Source organism: Salvelinus namaycush, chromosome 34 (assembly GCF_016432855.1).
Source record: "Salvelinus namaycush isolate Seneca chromosome 34, SaNama_1.0, whole genome shotgun sequence".
Taxonomy (NCBI): domain Eukaryota; kingdom Metazoa; phylum Chordata; class Actinopteri; order Salmoniformes; family Salmonidae; genus Salvelinus; species Salvelinus namaycush.
In genome coordinates, this window is record NC_052340.1 from 38,439,982 (window position 1) to 38,460,289 (window position 20,308).

A 20,308-nucleotide genomic window follows, 5' to 3' on the forward strand; every position below is an offset into this window, starting at 1 on the left:
GTGACATCCAGTGGAAGCGGTAGGAGCTGCAAGCTAGTCCATTAGAAATCTGGTGTCTCTAAGAAATATAATTGAAAACACAGTGACATCAAAAAAATAAAAATTCTGAATGGTTTGTCCTCAGCGTTTTGCCTGCTACATAAGTTCTGTTATTCTCAGAGACATGATTCAAACAGTTTTAGAAACTTCAGAGTGTTTTCTATCCAAATCTACTAATAATATGCATATCTTATATTCTGGGGATGAGTAGCAGGCAGTTGAATTTTGGCATGCTATTTATCCGAAAGTGAAATGCTGCTCCCTGCCCTCAAGAAGTTAAATTGTTTACCTTGGGTAAAACGTTTTGGGTAGGCTTCCACAATCTTCCCACAATAAGTTGGGTGAATTTTGGCCCATTCCTCCTGACAGAGCTGGTGTAACTGGGTCAGGTTTGTCAGCCTCCTCGTTCGCACACGCTTTTTCACTTCTGCCCACAAAATTTCTATTGCATTGAGGTTAAGGCTTTGTGATGGCCACTCCAATAACTTGACTTTGTTGTCCTTAGGCCATTTTTGCCACAACTTTGGAAGTATGCTTGGGGTCACTGTCAATTTGGAAGACACATTTGCAACCAAGCTTTAGCTTCCTGACTGATTTCTTGAGATGTTGCCTCAATATATCCACATCATTTTCTCCCCTCATGATGCCATCTTATTTGTGAAGTGCACCAGTCCCTCCTGCAGCAAAGCAACCCCACAACATGATGCTGCCAACCCGTGCTGCACGGTTGGGATGGTGTTCTTTTCGCTTGCAAGCCTCCTCCCTTTTCCTCCAAACCTAACGATGTTCACTTTGTCCCCATGTGCAGTTGCAGACCGTAGTCTGGCATTTTTATGGCGGTTTTGGAGCAGTGGCTTCTTCCTTGCTGAGAGGCCTTTCAGGTTATGTCGATATAGGACTCGTTTTACTGTGGATATAAATAATTTTGTACCTGTTTCCTTCCTGCATCTTCACAAGGTCCTTTGCTGTTGTTCTGGGATTGATTTGCACTTTTCGCACACCAAAGTACGTTAATCTCGAGGAGACAGAACGCATCTTCTTCCTGAGTGGTATGACGCCTGCGTGGTCCCACGGTGTTTATACTTGCGTACTATTGTTTGTACAGATGAACGTGGTACCTTCAGGTGTTTGGAAATTGCTCCCCAGGATGAACTAGACTGTGGAGGTCTATAATTCTTTTTATGAGGTCTTGGCTGATTTAATTTGATTTTACCATGATGTCAAGCAAAGAGGCACTGAGTTTGAAGGTAGGCCTTGAAATACATCCACAGGTCAGATCAGAAGCTTCTAAAGCCATGATATATATTTCTGGAATTTTCCGAGCTATTTAAAGGCACAGTCAACTTAGTGTATGTAAAGTCTCACCCACTGGAAGTGTGAAACAGTGAATTATAAGTGAAATAATCTGTCTGTAAACAATTGTTGGAAAAAATGACTTTTGTCATGCACAAAGTAGATGTCCTAACAGACTTTCCAAAAGTGTAATTTGTTAACAAGAAATGTGTGGAGTTGTTGAAAAACTAGTTTTAATGACTCCAACCTAAGTGTATGTACACTTCCGACTTCAACTGTCTATGAAAATGTTTATTATATTATTATAATACATAATATGATGAATTACAATATCAATTGAACACATGCACTTCAATGTTATATCAATTTATAAAAGAATTAAGCTTTTCTCCAACAACATGGAAGTGGTTCCACTCTGTAGGCTACTGCTAATCACATCATTTAGCAGGTCAAATTAGATTTTAACACTCTAGCTTTGAACAATCTCTCATAACATTGGAATATCTAAAGTGAACCTGTTGCATGTTACTAGTTACAATGTTACCAATGATTACCTGCAACATTGTTGGTCATCTCTGTCAGAGTAGTCCTACCTAACTGTAAGATAAACCATATAACTGAACGTTACAATGTTTTTTCCCCTCAATCATTTCTTAATAACGTATATCATTGGATGTCTTCTCCATAAGGTGTTTCTTGGTGTTCTTCTCCGGCCTGAACAGAATAATGAAGCATTTAGGAACAAATAACATAAAGAACAACCCAAAGCTAGAGGTGATGATGGCAAAGATCTCCACAGCTACAGTCAACTTCCCAGGAGAGCTGACATAAGCTGGGATAAAGGTGATCCAGACTGCACAGAATATGAGCATGCTGAAGGTGATGAATTTGGCCTCATTGAAGTTATCAGGCAGCTTCCGAGCCAGAAAAGCCAGCACAAAGCACAAGAGAGACAGGAGTCCTATATAGCCCAACACAGCCCAGAAACCAATAGCTGAACCCACATCACACTCTAGAATGATCTTTTCCTTGTAGGTAGTGAAGTTTTTAATGGGGAAGGGAGGGGACAGGACCAACCACAGAGTGCATATCAAAGCCTGGACAAACGTGAAGGACACTACAGTCAATCTCTGCTGTGGAGGTCCAAACCATTTCATGACATTACTGGCTGGAAGTGTAGCCCTGAAGGCCATCAACACCACTATTGTTTTCCCCAGAACACAAGAGATGCAGAGGACGAAGGTGATCCCAAACGCTGTGTGGCGCAGCATACAGGACCACTCAGAGGGCCGGCCAATGAAGGTAAGAGAACACAGAAAACACATAGCCAAGGAGAAGAGAAGCAGGAAGCTCAGCTCAGAGTTGTTGGCCCTGACGATGGCCGACGTTCGGTGGTGGTAGAAGATGGTTGCCGTGGCGATGGCCAGACAAGCCCCGCCCACAGAGCAGGCGGTCAGGATGATTCCGAGGACCTCGTGGAAGGACAGGAACTCCACAGGCTTAAGGATACAGCGGTCTCTCTCAGCGTTGGGCCAGTACTCCTCGGGACAGATCAGACAGTCTGAAGAATCTGACCAGGACAAAGCAACAGACATCAACTGTTAGTAATAATAGATTCAGGTTTTATTTATTTACAAATACATGTCCCACAATGCTGCACTTTGTCAGTTTACAATAAATAATGTTGAATTAATGTGCAGTTTACATGAGATAATAAGAACAGGAACATGATTGACAGACACTACCTTTGTTGTGCTGGTAATATGAATAAACCACTACTTAGTAAACCGTGATAGAAATTACTACACATTTTTGCCAACTGTTCCTGTAGTCCTACCTGTGTTATCACTTATTTCTCCCTCTGCACATTGGATACAGTCATAACAGCATACATGCTTTCCTTTCTGTATAGCCTTACGAGTGCCTGGGGGACAGCTCTCACTGCACACTGACACAGGTACTTGTGTACTGTTCTTTACCCAGGTGATTTCCCTCTCGATGTCAAGCCTCTGGTCAGGAGGCATGGACGCATCATAGCGCCCCACTGTCACAAACTCCATCTTCCCACTCTTCCGTATCTGCCAGTTGACCAGCTCATAGGTGGCCACTGTGTCCCCGTTGGCATCGAAAGACACCTGGTACCCGTTACGAGAGAAGTTCACCCTCCTCAATCTCTCCAGGACCTGGGGGTTGGAAGGGCAAGGTAGAGAGAGGGGACAAGAGAGAAGGAGAGAGGTGAAGAGAGATGGAGATAAGGGTAGAGAGATGAGTGAGGGGATGAGAGATGGAGAGATAGATGGAGAGAGGTGAAGAGAGAGATAAGAGATGGAGAAAGGGGAAGAAAGATGGAAAGAAAGAAATGGAGAGAAGGGAAGAGAGATGGAGAGAGAGAAACATAACATTAATTCAACTCATATTTATCAGATGTGTTACTTCAGAAGAAGTTGTAAAGTATAATGAGAACTCATAGGCCTTCATACATGTAGTCTAAATAAACATATTTATCAGGAAATTATACTATGGACTTGTCATTCACCTGTGTTGACTTCACATTAAGGTTTTTGTCACAGTTCACAGTGGAGTTTTCTCTCTCTTCACAAACGATGCTGTGGATGGCGTGTGCTATGGCGTAGACAGCTTTATACACCATGTTAGTGACACGCAGCTGGGATGTATCTGTGTAGGGGGCCTGTAGCTGCTGTATATCCTCACTGCCATCACACACCTTCTCTTTAACCCCAACACCTGTAGAGGTCCCTACAGACAGACCGACACACAGACAGACAGACAGACAGACAGACAGACAGACAGACAGACAGACAGACAGACAGACAGACAGACAGACAGACAGACAGACAGACAGACAGACAGACAGACAGACAGACAGACAGACAGACAGACTTGTAAATAGATAGATAGATAGATAGATAGATAGATAGATAGATAGATAGATAGATAGATAGATAGATAGATAGATAGATAGATAGATAGATAGATAGATAGATAGATAGATAGATAGATAGATAGATAGATAGATAGACAGACAGACAAATGGATGGATGGATGGATGATGGATGGATAGATAGATAGATAGATAGATAGATAGATAGATAGATAGATAGATAGATAGATAGATAGATAGATAGATAGATAGATAGATAGATAGATAGATACCTATCCCCAGCCGACAGCCAAAGGCTCCCTCCCAGAACTCTGTGAGCGTGGGAGAGTTGGACACCTTCTGTGGGGAGAGGTCCAGGAGGAAGTCCCTGAGGCCGGGGATGACAGAGCGTTGGATGCCAAATCCGATGGCCCCGGCACACAGGCCGAAGCGCAGTATATCTGGGTCAGTGACCCAGGACTCACTCCCGATCCACTGGCGGGGAGGAGAGGGCAGGCGTTCCATCTCCCTCAGCAGGATTCTCATGTCCCAAGCGGATACGAATGCAACCACTACCCGGGCTGTGGAGCTGGGGAACATGATTATATCATATGCTTAATATGCTTGTCATGTTTGTCATTCATTGGAATGTCTCAGTGAAGTGAATATGAACATTAGTATTAATCAACACTTTTGACATGTTTAAGATATGCAAATCATGTTGGTCTCACAGATCAGCTTTTGGAAAAGAGAGAAATTAATAACAATAGTATTTTTTATAAATACGGTCTTGCATTTGTATGAATGAAAAGTTCACAAGTAATCACGGATCACCTGCGGATCACGTCGGCCACCCGTTGCACTCTGCTGAGTGGGTTTGTAAGGGAGAAGGCTTCAGAATACTCCACACAGATGCCTTCCTCTTGTGCTGCCTGTAGGAAAGCCGCCATCCCGTTATTACCGTAGTCAGAGTCGGAACGGACCGCCCCAATCCAGGTCCAGCCGAAGTGCTTGATGAGGTGGGCCAGAGCGGCAGCCTGGAACTGATCACTGGGGATGGTTCTGAAGAAGGTTGGATACTGTTTCTTATCACTCAGACACGCACAGGTGGAAAAGTGGCTCACCTAGGTAGAAACAGACAGTCGAAAACATGAGAAAGAACATAATGTCGGCCTAACAACTCTAATGTATTGGCTACTTCCTGCTTTTTTTATTTAGCTATGTAGTTTGATGTTAGGGAGACATTAATAATAATAAGCCAACTCATTGTTTTTCCTTAGGCCAGAAAGAAAAGGATACACACAAGTGTGACACCAATCCCTGGTCTCCCATGACAGCCTAGCCTATGAAAGATAGTCCTCAGTCTAAGTTCAAATGCCTTTCTCCACATCATTTCACACAGAAATGTATATTCCTGAAAGAGAGGAGTTTACAGTTGGAATACAATGGATTAAAAGTTTGACTCATTCCTGAAAGAGAGGAGAATATACATTAGGAATAAAGTAAATTAAAAGTAGAACTCATTCCTGAAAGAGAGGAGAATATAAACTAGGAATAGAGTAAATTAAAAGAAGCTGAAAGATTTCTTTCCACTGGAGTTTACCTGAGGAATGCCAAAAGGGCCGATGATGCGCAACATGCTGATGGTAGGCGTGGAGGCAGACTCGCCCACGATAGCTGTCACTGTAGACGACCCCGAGCACTGTTCTCCGGTATCAAACATGGGGTCCAAGCCATTAGCCAGCTGGAAGGCCACTTTCACAGCCATAGGGACCGAGTTGCAGGAGTCGTGCACTTGATAACCAAGCGTGACACCCGGTAGAAGGTACGAACTGTTGTTTATCTCCTCAACTGCGAAGACCATGGCGCGCGAGAAGCGCAACTCACGGGAATCCATGCTGTAAATAGGAGATGGGTCAGTGAGCACCTCCGGACAATCATAAACTAGCCTATAGAATGTCACCTTGGCAAACAGCCTAATATCTAGTATTATGTTCCATACAGTCTATATGCCTACACTTCTGTTGTCTGTAATTGAGGACATTGTAGGATAGCCTGCAATTGAAAATGTGATCCTTTGTAACAGTAACAGTAACAATTACCTTCTCTCTCAGACACAAACACGCGTTTTATCTGTCTTTCAACGAACTGTTTATCTGTCTTTAAAACACTGTTTGCCTCTCTTTAAAACACTGTTTGCCTGTCTTTAAAACACTGTTTGTCTCAACACACTGTTTGTCTCATTAACACACTGTTAATCTGTCTTAAAACACATTCTTTATCTGTCTTCAAACACATTGTTTCTCTGTCTTTAAACACACTGTTTCTCTGTCTTCAAACACATTGTTTCTCTGTCTTTAAACACACTGTTTCTCTGTCTTTAAACACACTGTTTCTCTGTCTTTAAACACACTGTTTCTCTGTCTTTAAACACACTGTCTCTGTATCTTTAAAACACAATTCATCTGTCTCCCCACACAGCCACAGTCCTGTCCCCTGTTCCCTCTTGCGCTCACTGACCTCCCAGTGCACTGCAGGGGTTCAGGCATGCTGGTGTAGCTGTGATCCACAGTGTGCATATAGTAATGAATGGAGAAAACACCCCCGATGACAAAGTCCCCGTCCTGGGAGAACACCGGAGGACGAGGGGTGCCTTGGAGCCTGCATCTGACAGACTCCAGCCCCGAGGCAGAGGTAGAGGTAGAGGCAGACGCAAGCAAGGTACGCCCACCAGCCACCACAGCTAGATGTAGTAGAACCAGACTACCAGCCAGACTTGGATCCAGAGCAGGAGCCGGAGAGAGCCTCATTCCCCTGATGTGTAGAAGGTATGGCGTAATACAGCGCCACACAGACCCACATAGGTCAGGTTATCTCTCTACTCTGGTTTAAATACCCACCGTACCTCTGTGGGGATTCCTCTGGGGGCCACACTGTGGGTTTGGCAATGCAAAGGAGGGAGGGGCTAGAGGCTTTTCTGCTCACCCAGTCAGGTCCTGATTCTTTCAGATATAGAGAGTGTATGCACCAGCATCAGAACTACGTTGACTGTTATGGTTTAGATAGACATAAACATACATTAGACACACAATAACCATGAGCCTCTCTTATATTTCCCTTACTGTCTAGTCCTCTTGGCACGCTGGCTCTGCACAGTATTTCCCCTACTGTCTAGTCCATTTGGCACTTTGCCTCACTTATATTTCCTCTACAGTCTAGTCCTCTTGGCAAGCTGGCTCTATACGATATTTCCCCTACAGTCTAGTCCATTTGGCACACTGCCTCTCAAAATATTTCCTCTACAGTTTGTCCTTTTGGCACGCTGGCTCTACACAGTATTTACCCAACAGTCTAGGCCATTTGGCACTTTGCCTCACTTATATTTCCAATGCAGTCCAGTCCTTTTACCACGCTGGCTCTACACAGTATTTCCCCTACAGTCTAGTCCATCTGGCACTTTGTCTCACTTATATTTATTCTAAAGTCTAGTCCTCTTGGTACACTTCCTCTCTTATTTTTCCCCTACAGTATAGTCCTCTTGGCGCATTGCCTCACAGTTGACGTCGGAAGATTACATTCACCTTAGCCAAATACATTTAAACTCAGTTTTTCAAAATTCCTGACATTTAAAACTTCTTATGGCTGCAAGGGGCAGTATTGAGTAGCCAGATAAAAGATGCCCATTTCAAACGGCCTCGTACTCAATTCTTGCTCGTACAATATGCATATTATTATTACTATTGGATAGAAAACACTCTCTAGTTTCTAAAACCGTTTGAATTATTTCTCTGAGTGAAACAGAACTCATTCTGCAGCACATTTCCTGACCAGGAAGTGGAATGTCTGAAATCGATGCTCTGTTCAACTTCCTGCCTATACATGGGCATAAAACGTAAGAGTCTACGTACACTTCATAGACCTTCCCCTGGTTGTCAAGAGGCTGTGAGAGAAGAAATTTTGTGTTCATCTTGTTCTGAATTGGAATACAAGCTCTTTGTATGACGTGTCCCTCATTTCCGGAACTCTTGGCAGCGCCAGTTGGACAGTGGGATTGCCTTCTGTTTAGCTGCCGTTATGGACGACTACCATCTCCGGTTCGGATTTTATTTGATACATGTGACCATATCATCGTAATGTATGTTTTTTCAATATAGTTTAATCAGATTATTGAAATTTTTTCGGGAGTTTCGCCGTGTTCCGTTCTCTGACTTTGTTGACGTTGGAGAGATCCGTGCCACTTGGCAAGTGCCCATGCTAAATGAAGAGGGACATTTGCCGTTCCAGATCCAAACAACGACTGTTCTGGACAAAGGACACCTTGTCCAACATTCTGACGGAAGATCACCAAAAGTAAGAAACATTTTATGATGCTATTTCTAATATCTGTCGTGCATGTGAACTGGTCGTCGGCGCCCAAGTGTTTCTGGCTATTGTGGCTACGCTAATATAACGCTACATTTTGTTTTCGCTGTAAAACATTTAATAAATCGGAAATATTGTCTGTAATCACAAGATGCCTGTCTTTCAATTGCTGTACACTATGTATTTTTCAGGAATGTTTTATGATGAGTAATTAGGTATTTGACGTTGGTGTCTGTAAATATTATGGCTGCTTTCGGTGCAATTTCTGATTGTAGCTGAAATGTAAACTATGATTTATACCTGAAATATGCACATTTTTCTAACAAAACATATCCTATACAATAAATATGTTATCAGACTGTCATCTGATTAAGTTGTTTCTTGGTTAGTGGCTATTATATCTTTATTTGGTCGAAATTGTGATAGCTACCTATGCAGGAAAAAAATGGTGGGAAAAAAAAGTTGTGTCTTTTGCTATCGTGGTTAGCTAATAGATTTACATATTGTGTCTTCCCTGTAAAACATTTTAAAAATCAGAAATGATGGCTGGATTCACAAGATGTGTCTCTTTCATCTGGTGTCTTGGACTTGTGATTTAATGATATTTAGATGCTAGTATTTACTTGTGACGCTATGCTAGGCTATGCTAGTCAGCTTTTTTACTGATGGGGGTGCTCCCGGATCCGGGATTGTGATGAAGTAGAAGTTAATCACTAACCTTTGATGATCTTCATCAGATGACACTCATAGGACTTCATGTTACACAATACATGTATGTTTTGTTCGGTAAAGCTCATATTTATATCCAAAAATCTGAGTTTACATTGGCGCGTTATGTTCAGTAGTTCCAAAACATCCGGTGATTTTGCAGAGAGCCACATCAATTTACAGAAATAGTCATCATAAATGTTGATGAAAATACAAGTGTTATACATGGAATTTTAGATCCACTTCTCCTTAATGCAACCACTGTGTGTCAGAGCTGCTAGGAGTACTGGGTGGAGGAATCAAGCGCAGAGAGCAGGGTTTCCAGAAAGTGGATAATTCTTTCCAATGGTAAGGGAAGTCCCCCTCCAATTGTACCAAATAACATGGCAAGTTATTGGCACCGAGCGGAGCATATACACGATGGACAAGTACACTACTTCTGGCGGTGTTTCATCCAAAGTTGATGGCAAATGCCATGCTGCAAATGAGCTGTGTAACACTCCAAAATTCCTATAGTGGGCGAGTGCGGTCTATGCTAATTTTTCATAGGCCTTTTGTAACGCAAGTCAAGACCCAAGAGTAAAATTTTGAGATTTTGAAAGTTTTGGCAAAAACTTATCACCCCCTTAAAACCTCTTCTGGCTGCAGGGTGAATATTGAAAAAACTGGAAAATATGCGCACATTTTCAAACGGCCTCTTAAGAAATTTTTGATCTTACAATATGCATATATTTACTACTATTGGATAGAAAACAGTCTATAGTTTCTAAAAACGTTTGAATTATTTCTCTAAGTTGAACAGAACTATTTTTACAGCCCATTTCCTATCCAGAATTGAGATTTCCAAAATGTGATGTCTCTCTTTAAGACCTTGTCTATAAAAGGTCTTGTCACTTAGGACCGTAGAAACACGTCACACGCCTTCATCTGGGTGTAATGCGGAAGTGAGAGAAAAAAGCAGTCGAATATCTCTTCCAGGGGATGAACACAACATCTTCTAGTGAGACCTGCGCAGTTTAATTTTTTTTCTGGGCGCGAGGTAGAACCTGGACTCGGCTCCTGGAATACGCTCGTTAAAGGTGAATATGACCTCTGGCTACGATATTATTTGATACATGTCACAAAATCATCCTAAAGTATGTTTTTTCAATATACTTTAATTATATTATTGCAATTTATTCTGGACTTTAGACGTGATGCGACGGAAGAATTTTTTGAAGAAAGAGAGATTAGCGCCGCACGGCCATTGTGCTTGCTAACCCAAGAGGGAAATAGTTTGTTCTGGAACCCAACTAAAGACTGTACTGGACAATGGACCCCGTTACAACATTCTGATGGAATATCAACAAAGATAAGGACCCAATTTGGGATGCTTTTTCATATATCTGTCGAACTGTGCTATGCTAGCGCTTGACTAGAATCAATGCTGCCGTATGCTAGCTAATGTTGTAAGCTAATATAACGATATATTGTGTTTTCGCTGTAAAACACTTCAAAAATCGGAAATATTGGCTCTATTCACACGATCTTTGTCTTTCATTAGCTATCCACCATATGTTTTTCTGAAATGTTTTATGAGGTGTAATTAGTAGTTGACGTTGGTGTCTGTATTTTCTCTGGCTACTCCCGTGCGATTTCAGACTGTAGCTATGATGTAGCTATGATGGGAGCAGTAATGTAAAACTGATTTATAGCTAAAATATGCACATTTTATGAACAAAACATAGATTTATTGTGTAACATGTTATAGGACTGTCATCTGAGGTAGTTTTTTCTAGGTTGTTTAGGTTGGTTCTAGGTTAGTTAGGTTGGCTTGTGCATGCTACTTGAATCATACTTGTGCTGCTGCTACATGTCTGTCCACTTTTTTATTTGGTGGTGAGCTAACATAAATATATGTGGTGTTTTCTCTGTAAAACATTTAAAAAATCGGACATGTTGGCTGGATTGACAAGATGTTTATCTTTCAAATGCTGTATTGGACTTGTTAATGTGTGAAAGTTAAATATTTTTAAAAAATAGATTTTGAATTTCGCGCCCTGCAATAGAGCTGGATGTTGTCATAAGTGTACCGATATCGGGACAGCCCGCCTAACAGGTTAAAAAAGTGCTTTCTGGACCGTTTTTCGAAATTCTTTCGAGTTTTATGTCAATTACACATGTGTAAGAACTATATGAAAATAATTTTTTCAAATTTTATTAACATAATTTTTTTTGAAATTTTATTTGAACTTAAGGTATATGTTTTGTGCATTTGGAATGTGATTTCATAGGAAGTCAAAAGTCAAAAGTCAAAAATGTCAAAAATTTGGAAAAAACGTATCACCCCCTTTAAAAAAGTGCTTTCTGGACCGTTTTTCGGAATTATTTCGATTTTTAGGTCAATTACACATGTATAAGAACTGTATGAAAATACATTAGTCACATTTTATTATCATAATTTTTTGTAAATGTTTATTTGAACTTAAGGAATATGTTTTGTGCATTTGGAATGTGATTTCATAGGAAGTCAAAAGTCAAAAGTAAAAAATGTCAAAAATTTGGAAAAAACGTATAACCTTCTTTAAAAAAGTGCTTTCTGGACCGTTTTTTGAAATTCTTTCGATTTTTAGGTCAATTACACATGTATAAGAACTGTATGAAGATACTTTAGTCACATTTTATTATCATAATTTTTTTTGAAATGTTTACTTGTACCTGTTGAGGCTAGGGGGTGCTGTTGTCACTATTTATGGAAATCGTGTAATTTTTGAAACGGCTTCCTACAAAATTCTTGATCGTACAATATGCATATTATTATTATTATTGGATAGAAAACAGTCTCTAGTTTCTATAGGCGTTGGAATTTTGTTTCTGAGTGGAACAGAACTCATTCTACAGCAATTTCCCTGACATGGAGTCAGATTTCACACATTTTGGCCCCTGTTCTGGAGTCAGTTTAAAGGCCACTGTTATTGCTATGAGTATACGGACACTGCTTACGTCTTCCCCTGGATGCCTTTACGTGATGACGATTTGAATGGTGTGGATTGCGCAATCACAGCCACTATAAATGAAAAACACGTGTAGGTAGGCACTCCTTTCCTGCTGCGTCGGACGCACGGTGGGCACCGACCCGTTCTTTTTCCAAGCATTAGTGGAGCCAGTAATATTTCTCAGGTCATGTTTCTACTCGTTATAGGAGTTAAAAACATCATAAGGTAGTTAATTTAAACCGTTTTATAGCAATTTATACCCGTTTAGTGCGATTTTGGGACATTTATTTCTGAGACACTGTGAATCTCTGGGCACGCTTCCAGTTCATGCCGAACGCAATGGGCATTTCTACATGGCAAGAGGACAGCTTTCGACCAAAAGACGATTAGACCCAAGAAAGGATTCTTTGTCCAAGATTCTGATGGAAGAACAGCTCAAAGTAGGAACAATTTATTATGATAAATCGTGTTTCTGTCGAAAAATGTTAATGGCTTAGGACGCCATCTTGTTTGACGTAGCTTCGCTTGGCGCAAACTGTATTGAAAAGTAAGGATAATTTAAAAAATGTAATTCCGCGATTGTATTAAGAATTAAATAGTCTATCAATCGCTGTCCACCCTATATTTTTTAGTCACGTTTATGAGTATTTATGTATACGACTAGATCACTGTCTAATATGGCGCAGGATATTTTCTGACCAGCTGGGCTACTTTTCTCATTGTCTAACCATGATTTTGGTGGCTAAATATGCACATTTTCGAACAAACTGTATATGTATGTTGTAATGTGATGTTACAGGAGTGTCATCTGAAGAATTCTGAGAAGGTTAGTGAAAAAATTAATATATTTTGGCGATGTTTACGTTATCGCTCTATCGCTCTCTCTTTGGCTAGAATCAATGCTCTGGTAACGTTTGCATATGTGGTATGCTAATATAACGATTTATTGTGTTTTCGCTGTAAGACACTTAGAAAATCTGAAATATTGTCTGTATTCACAGGATCTGTGTCTTTCGATTAGTGTATGCTGTGTATTTTTACGAAATGTTTGATGATTAGTAATTAGGTAAACACGTTGCTCTATGTAATTATTCTAGTCCATTTGTGACGGTGGGTGCAATTGTAAACTATGACATCTACCTGAAATATGCACATTTTTCTAACAAAACCTATCCTATACCATAAATATGTTATCAGACTGTCATCTGATGAGTTTTTTTCTTGGTTAGTGGCTATCAATATCTTAGTTTAGCCGAATTGGTGATAGCTACTGGTGTTGGTGGACAAAGAAAAGATGGTGGATTATGCTAATGTGTTTAGCTAATAGATTTACATCTTTACATATTGTGTCTTCCCTGTAAAACATTTTAAAAATCGGACATGTTGGCTGGATTCACAAGATCTGTGTCTTTCATTAGCTGTATTGGACTTTAATGTGTGAAAGTTAAATATTTAAAAAAAATATTTTTTTTGAATTTCGCGGCTCTGCCTTTTCAGTGGGGGTGGGGGGGGTGTGCCGCACCCCAGTCCTAGACAGGTTAAGGAATATGTTTTGTGCATTTGCAATCTGATTTAATATGAAGTCAAAAATGTGAATAAATTAGAAAAAACTTATCAACCCCTTTAAAAAAGTGCTTTTTGGATTTCATAGTCGAAAATAACATTTTGTTTTTAAAAGGCCAAAATGAAGCATTTAAAACCGTTTTGAAAAATGACGCCTGGTAACCCAAAACATGAAACATAGAATATTTTTTGACCTTTTTTGGAAACCTCCTTAAATCACTCAGGCCGGACCCCCATTGACACGAGAAGAAAAAACAAATCAAAAATTCCAGAAGAAAAAACATAGAATATTTTCTGACTTTTTTTGAAAACCTCCATAAATCACTCAGGCCAGCACACATAGATTTTTGGCCGTAGAATAGTGCTCCCAGAGCGGGTATGGAATTCTGGATGCCCCCTAAAAGCAATTTCAATCATGGCACCTGGTAACCCAAAACAAATACCAGGTGCACGAAAAGTTTGGACTTTTCTTTGACATCTGTTTAGAGAAATGACTGATTTACACTTCATGAGGGTTGCCTAATCACACACTTAAAGTTTTGGAAAGATCTGACTTTTTTAACCCTTTGAAACAGCACCTATGACCCCATTTTAAGGCACTTCCGCTTGGCACAGGAAGCTATAAGTAAACACCTATCCTGATCGGGGTATGCTTTTACAGAATCCTGAGTTTTAAGTCTATACGTTAAGAACTGACTGATTTACATAGGGTTGAATGCACTATATATCACAAACTGCTGGTTGGCTATGGCAAAACACTTTTAGGGTGATTTTATCACTTCCGGTTGCTCCAGGAAGCTTAGAATCAACACAGGTAGACCTCATAGTGGCCTGATGGACTGACATCAAAGACAGGTTCATAAGACATTCATAACCCACATAGGCTTCAGGTTGAATTTAGAGGTGCAGTCAATGTATTCCAATGGGGAGACATGTCATTGTAAACTGTTTGATGTAAACACCTTCTTTTAACTGTCAAGGGTTAATGCCACAAGGTCAAGGTTAGGCTTGCACAGATCGGGAGGACCTTAAGAACATTCCTGAGGTCAAATTGTGTTTCTAACCTTAACGGTTCTCTCTCTGTGTCCCAAAAGCAAATAAAATTGACATTGAGGTCAAAGGGTCATTTGGGTCCGTTCTCTTGTAACGGTCGCTGCTCTCAGACCGAGCGAGCTACGGTCAAGCGGGGCATCTCGTTGAACTCGGCACGGCCTGGAGATAATAGTAATGCCATTGCAGGCTTTGTGTGTTGTTAAGCACCGTACTTTTTCACTCCATCATTGCTTTGTGTGTGTGTTTGTGTGTGAGAGAGAGCTTTCCTTTGACATCTGCTTGGAGAAATGACTGATTTACAGTTAATGAGGGTTGTCTAATCACACAAATGAAGTTTTGAAAAGTTCTGACCTTTTTAACCCTTCGAAACAGCACCATGACACCATTTTAAGGCACTTCCGGTTGGCACAGGAAGCTATAGGTAAATACATATCTTGACTGGGGTATACTGTTACAGAATCCTGAGTTTTAAGTCTATACGTTAAGAATTGACTGATCTACATAGGGTTGAATGCAGTGATTTTCAAAATTGCAAGTCATGTATATCTGGACACTTTTTAGGGTGATTTTAACCACTTCCGGTTGCTCCAGGTAGCTTAAAATCAACACAGGTAGACCTCATAGTAGCCTGATGGATTTTCATCAAAGACAGGTTCATAAGACATTCATAACCTACATAGGCTACAGGTTGAATTTAGAGGTGCACTCAATGCATTCCAATGGGGAGACATGTCATTGTAAACTGTTTGATGTAAACGCCTACTTTTAACTGTGAAGGGTTAATGCCACAAGGTCAAGGTTAGGCTTGCACAGATCGGGAGGACCTTAGGATTGTTCCTGAGGTGAAATTGTGCTTCTAACCTTAACGGTTCTCTCTCTGTGTCCCAAAAGCAAATGATTCAACATCACATCATATTGCAAATGTAACATGCATTTGCAATATGAAAAGCATCACATCATATTGCAAATGTAACGTGCATTCTCTTAAATACTTTAGAAATGCAAAAGTCAACGTCCTGATGACCTCAGGATGGCCGGGCAGTGATAGTGGTTCCTCTCCATCGCTCGTTGCTTGAAATTTCATCATGTCGATTTTGGTGATGGTACCCCCGCGTTGAAACATATTGCAATTGTACAAAAGTCAACTAGCAAGTCGGTGTCCATCAGTCAATTGGATATTGTCAGACACCAAACTGATACCATCTGACACCAAACTCACTTTTTCCAACTCCTTTAGAAGCCAACTATAACATATTTCAGAGCAGGCCCAAAATTCACTGCGCCTTCTCTTTAAACCATAATAAAACAAATAATACGTAGTTATGTTCTAGCTGCGGATCCAATTTTCACATTATGTTTAGCTCTATGTGAGGCGACCTCGAATCCCAAGTTTCGGATCGATAGGTCATTCGGTGCCCGAGCAAAACCCTAATTGGTGCTGAAATTCCACTTTTTTCATTGCCTTGCTACGGGGTCCTTGAATGAGCAATCAAACAGGCTCGTTGGGGTCTGTTTCTATGGGCCGAGCCGGTTTCAATGCACCTAGTCTTGAGACTCTGGGACTTTTCTAAATGTCGTCAGTTTCGTTGAGCTGAAAATGAATTGAAAACATAGCAAATACACGAGGCTGTTTATCGGCCCGAGAACCTTCTAGAGCCACATAACTCACCGTGCACAATCGACCTGAGGTCTAGAACAGGTTTGTAAAGTTTCAGAACTCTAGGTCTGACGGTTCTTTAAAAGTTCAAACAAAAGTAACTACTACATGCACTGTCTGCCTCTTAGCCCCTCAGTGTGTCCCTCCATCATTTCTGTGTGGGTGTGTATTTTTTTTTTTTTAATCTGATGGGATGAATGACTGATTTACAGTTCAGGAGGGTTGTCTATTCACATATATGAAGTTTTGGAAAGATTTGACAGTTTTAACCCTTCGAAACAGCCCATTTGACACCAATTATGGCACTTCCGGTTGGCACAGGAAGCTGAAAATAAACACATATCATCACTGGAGTAGGCTTTTACAGAATACTGAGTTTTAAGTCTGTATGTTAAAAATTGACTGATTTACATAGGGTTGAATGCACTATTTCTCTCAAACTGCAGGTTGGGTATGGCAAAAACTTTTAGGGTGATTTAACCACTTCCGGTTGCTCCAGGAAGCTTAGAATCGACACAGATAGACCTCATGGTGGCCTGATGGACTGACATCAAAGACAGGTTCATAAGACAATCATAACCCACATAGGCTTTAGGTTGAATTTAGAGGTGCAGTCAATGTATTCCAATGGGGAGACATTTCATTGTAAACTATTTGATGTAAACACCTTCTTTTAACTGTGAAGGGTTAATGCCACAAGGTCAATGTTAGGCTTGCACAGATCGGGAGGACCTTAGGATTGTTCCTGAGGTGAAATTGTGCTTCTAACCTTAACGGTTCTCTCTCTGTCTCCCAAAAGCAAAGAAAATTGACATTGAGGTCAAAAGGTCATTCGTGTCCGTCTTCTTGTAACGGTCGCTGCGCTCAGACCGAGCGAGCTACGGTCAAGCGGGGCATCTCGTTGAACTCGGCACGGCCTGGAGATAATAGTAATGCCATTGCAGGCTTTGTGTGTCTTTAAGCACCGTACTTTTTCACTCCATCCTTCCTTTTTGTGTGTGTGTTTTTGTGTGAGAGAGCTTTTCTTTGACATCTGTTGGGAAAAATGACTGATTAGGGTTCATGAGGGTTGTCTACTCACACAAGTTAAGTTTTGAAAAGATCTGACCTTTATTACCCTTCAAACCTGACCCTGTGGCACCATTTTAAGGTACTTCCAGTTGACATAGGAAGCTGAAATTGAACACATACCCTCCTTGGCGTAGGCTCTTATATAATATTGAGTTTTAAGTCTTTATGTTAAGAACTGACTTATTTAAAGAGGGTTAAATGAGTGTGTGTTATTTCATAAAATCATATAAAATCACAGGATTCTCGCAGAGCTTCGAGACCCACTTTAAAAATGTACGTCTGAACACACTGCAACTGGATCTGTGATTTTTTTTTATTTTTAAATCCTCTTTGTGAACATCACCAAACGGTCAATGTACGATTTCTCTTAAATTACGATAGATAAATGGCTGGTTCTTTTTTTCCTGACACCGTATGCTTATGTACTTTGACATGAAGCGGTCAAATTAGCACCCTACTTGCGTTTTAACCCTTTAATCCCAGAAAAATGTCCATAACTCAAAAAGCGCCGAGGTCTCGACGCCATCTCGTTCGGGGCCAACTGCCCATTACTCCAAACCTACGCTCGCCGAGTTTCGTCTTCGAAATATTTTCAGTTTAGGAGAAAAGGCCGCGCTCGTTTGCCACGTGCTCGTGCGCTTGCAATATGATTTATTTTCCCTCTTGTGGGAATTTTCGAGAATGCAGAAAAAAGTAAAAAATTTGTCATTTTTATAAAACGGAAACCGAAAGTCCGAGACGTTTTTTTGGGTGACTTCCTGAAAGAGCTCTCCGCCGCCCACGGCCCGACGCCGTCCGCGATTTTCTGCGACGTCACAAGACGTCAGGTAAGGGAACGTACATTTGCAATGGGACTTTCTTCACTAACCATACGGCTCCCGTCTCACACTTCCCTTAAGGTATGACAGGGGAAACGATCCTGCCCTAAACACACGGGCGCATGAAAAGACGAGTCCAAAAACACCGGACTAAACTGTCCCGAGAAAATAATAAAATCCACATCACAATCCAACACCAAATAACAGATAAACAAGCCCGCACAAAAGCCAGTGGGCTACCTGCCCTTAAATAGCCTACCCACCAAACTAAACTCAAAACAGGTGCACCCAATCAGCCCAAACTAACAGAAACAAAAAGAAAAGAATCGATGGCAGCTAGTAGGCCGGTGACGACGACCGCCGAGCGCCGCCCGAACAGGAAGAGGCACCATCCTCGGCGGGATTCGTGACAGTATCCCCCCTCTGACGCGCGGTTCCCGCAGCGCGCCGACCCCGGCCTCGAGGACGACCCGGAGGGCGAGGCGCAGGACAATCCGGGTGGCGACGGTGGAAATCAACCAAGAAGGAAGGATCTAAAATGTCTCTCCCCGGTACCCAGCACCTCTCCTCCGGACCGTACCCCTCCCTGTCAACGAGGTACTGCAGGCCCCTCACCCGGCGCCTCGAGTCCAGAATAGCTCGTACAGTGTACGCCGGGGACCCCTCGATATTCAGAGGGGGCGGAGGGACCTCCGGCACCTCACCTTCCTGAAGGGGACCAGCTACCACCGGCCTGAGGAGAGACACATGAAACGAGGGGTTATTGCGATAGTAAGAAGGGAGTTGCAATCTATAACACACCTCGTTTATCCTCCTCAGGACTTTAAATGGCCCCACACACTGCGGCCCCAGCTTCCGGCAGGGCAGGCGGAGGGGCAGGTTTCGGGTCGAGAGCCAGACCCTGTCCCCTGGTGCGAACACAGGGGCCTCACTGCGGTGGCGGTCAGCGCTCCTCTTCTGCCGTTCACTGGCCTGCCTGAGAGAGTCCTGGACTGCCCGCCAGGTCTCTCTAGAGCGCTGTACCCACTCCTCCACCGCAGGAACTTCGGTCTGGCTCTGATGCCACGGAGCCAGGACCGGCTGGTACCCCAATACGCATTCAAATGGCGACATGTTAGTTGAGGAGTGGCGGAGTGAGTTCTGGGCCAACTCTGCCCACGGGACGTACCTCGCCCATTCTCCTGGCCGGTCCTGGCAATACGACCTCAGAAACCTACCCACTTCCTGGTTCACTCTTTCCACCTGCCCATTACTTTCGGGGTGATACCCAGAGGTAAGGCTGACCGAGACCCCCAGACGCTCCATAAACGCCCTCCACACCCGGAACGTGAACTGGGGACCTCGATCAGATACGATGTCCTCCGGCACCCCGTAGTGCCGGAAGACGTGGGTAAATAGAGCCTCCGCAGTCTGTAGGGCCGTAGGGAGACCAGGCAATGGAACGAGACGACAGGACTTAGAAAACCGATCCACAACGACCAGAACGGTAGTGTTCCCCTGAGACGGGGGAAGATCAGTCAGGAAATCTACCGATAAATGAGACCATGGCCGTTGTGGAACCGGGAGGGGTTGTAACTTCCCTCTCGGCAGGTGCCTAGGAGCCTTACTCTGTGCGCATACCGAGCAGGAAAAGACATAGAGTCTCACGTCCTTAGCCAAGGTGGGCCATCAGTATTTCCCCCTAAGACCCAGCACTGTCCTCTCAATCCCCGGATGACCGAAGAAGGTAGTGTATGAGCCCACCGAATCAATCGATCACGAACACCAAGCGGTACGTACCTAAGGCCAGTCGGACACTGGGACAGCACAGGTTCTACCCTCAGCGCCCGCTCGATGTCCGCGTCCACCTCCCATACCACCGGGGCCACCAGACAAGAGGCTGGAAGGA

General features: G+C 42.3%; 1 protein-coding gene across 1 annotated transcript in view; it reads right to left on the reverse strand.

Annotated features, from left to right (window-relative positions):
- Positions 1-1,985: 1,985 nt before the first annotated feature.
- LOC120028793 (extracellular calcium-sensing receptor-like) overlaps positions 1,986-20,308 on the reverse strand; it is a 40,192-nt gene continuing 21,869 nt past the window's right edge. The window contains exons 2-8 of the mRNA XM_038974034.1: positions 6,734-6,837; positions 5,817-6,111; positions 5,048-5,337; positions 4,522-4,802; positions 3,869-4,077; positions 3,170-3,515; positions 1,986-2,902 (exon numbers count right to left, since the gene is read on the reverse strand). Coding sequence (XP_038829962.1) covers positions 1,986-2,902; positions 3,170-3,515; positions 3,869-4,077; positions 4,522-4,802; positions 5,048-5,337; positions 5,817-6,111; positions 6,734-6,837 — 2,442 coding nt within the window. The remainder of the gene's footprint in view (positions 2,903-3,169; positions 3,516-3,868; positions 4,078-4,521; positions 4,803-5,047; positions 5,338-5,816; positions 6,112-6,733; positions 6,838-20,308) is intronic.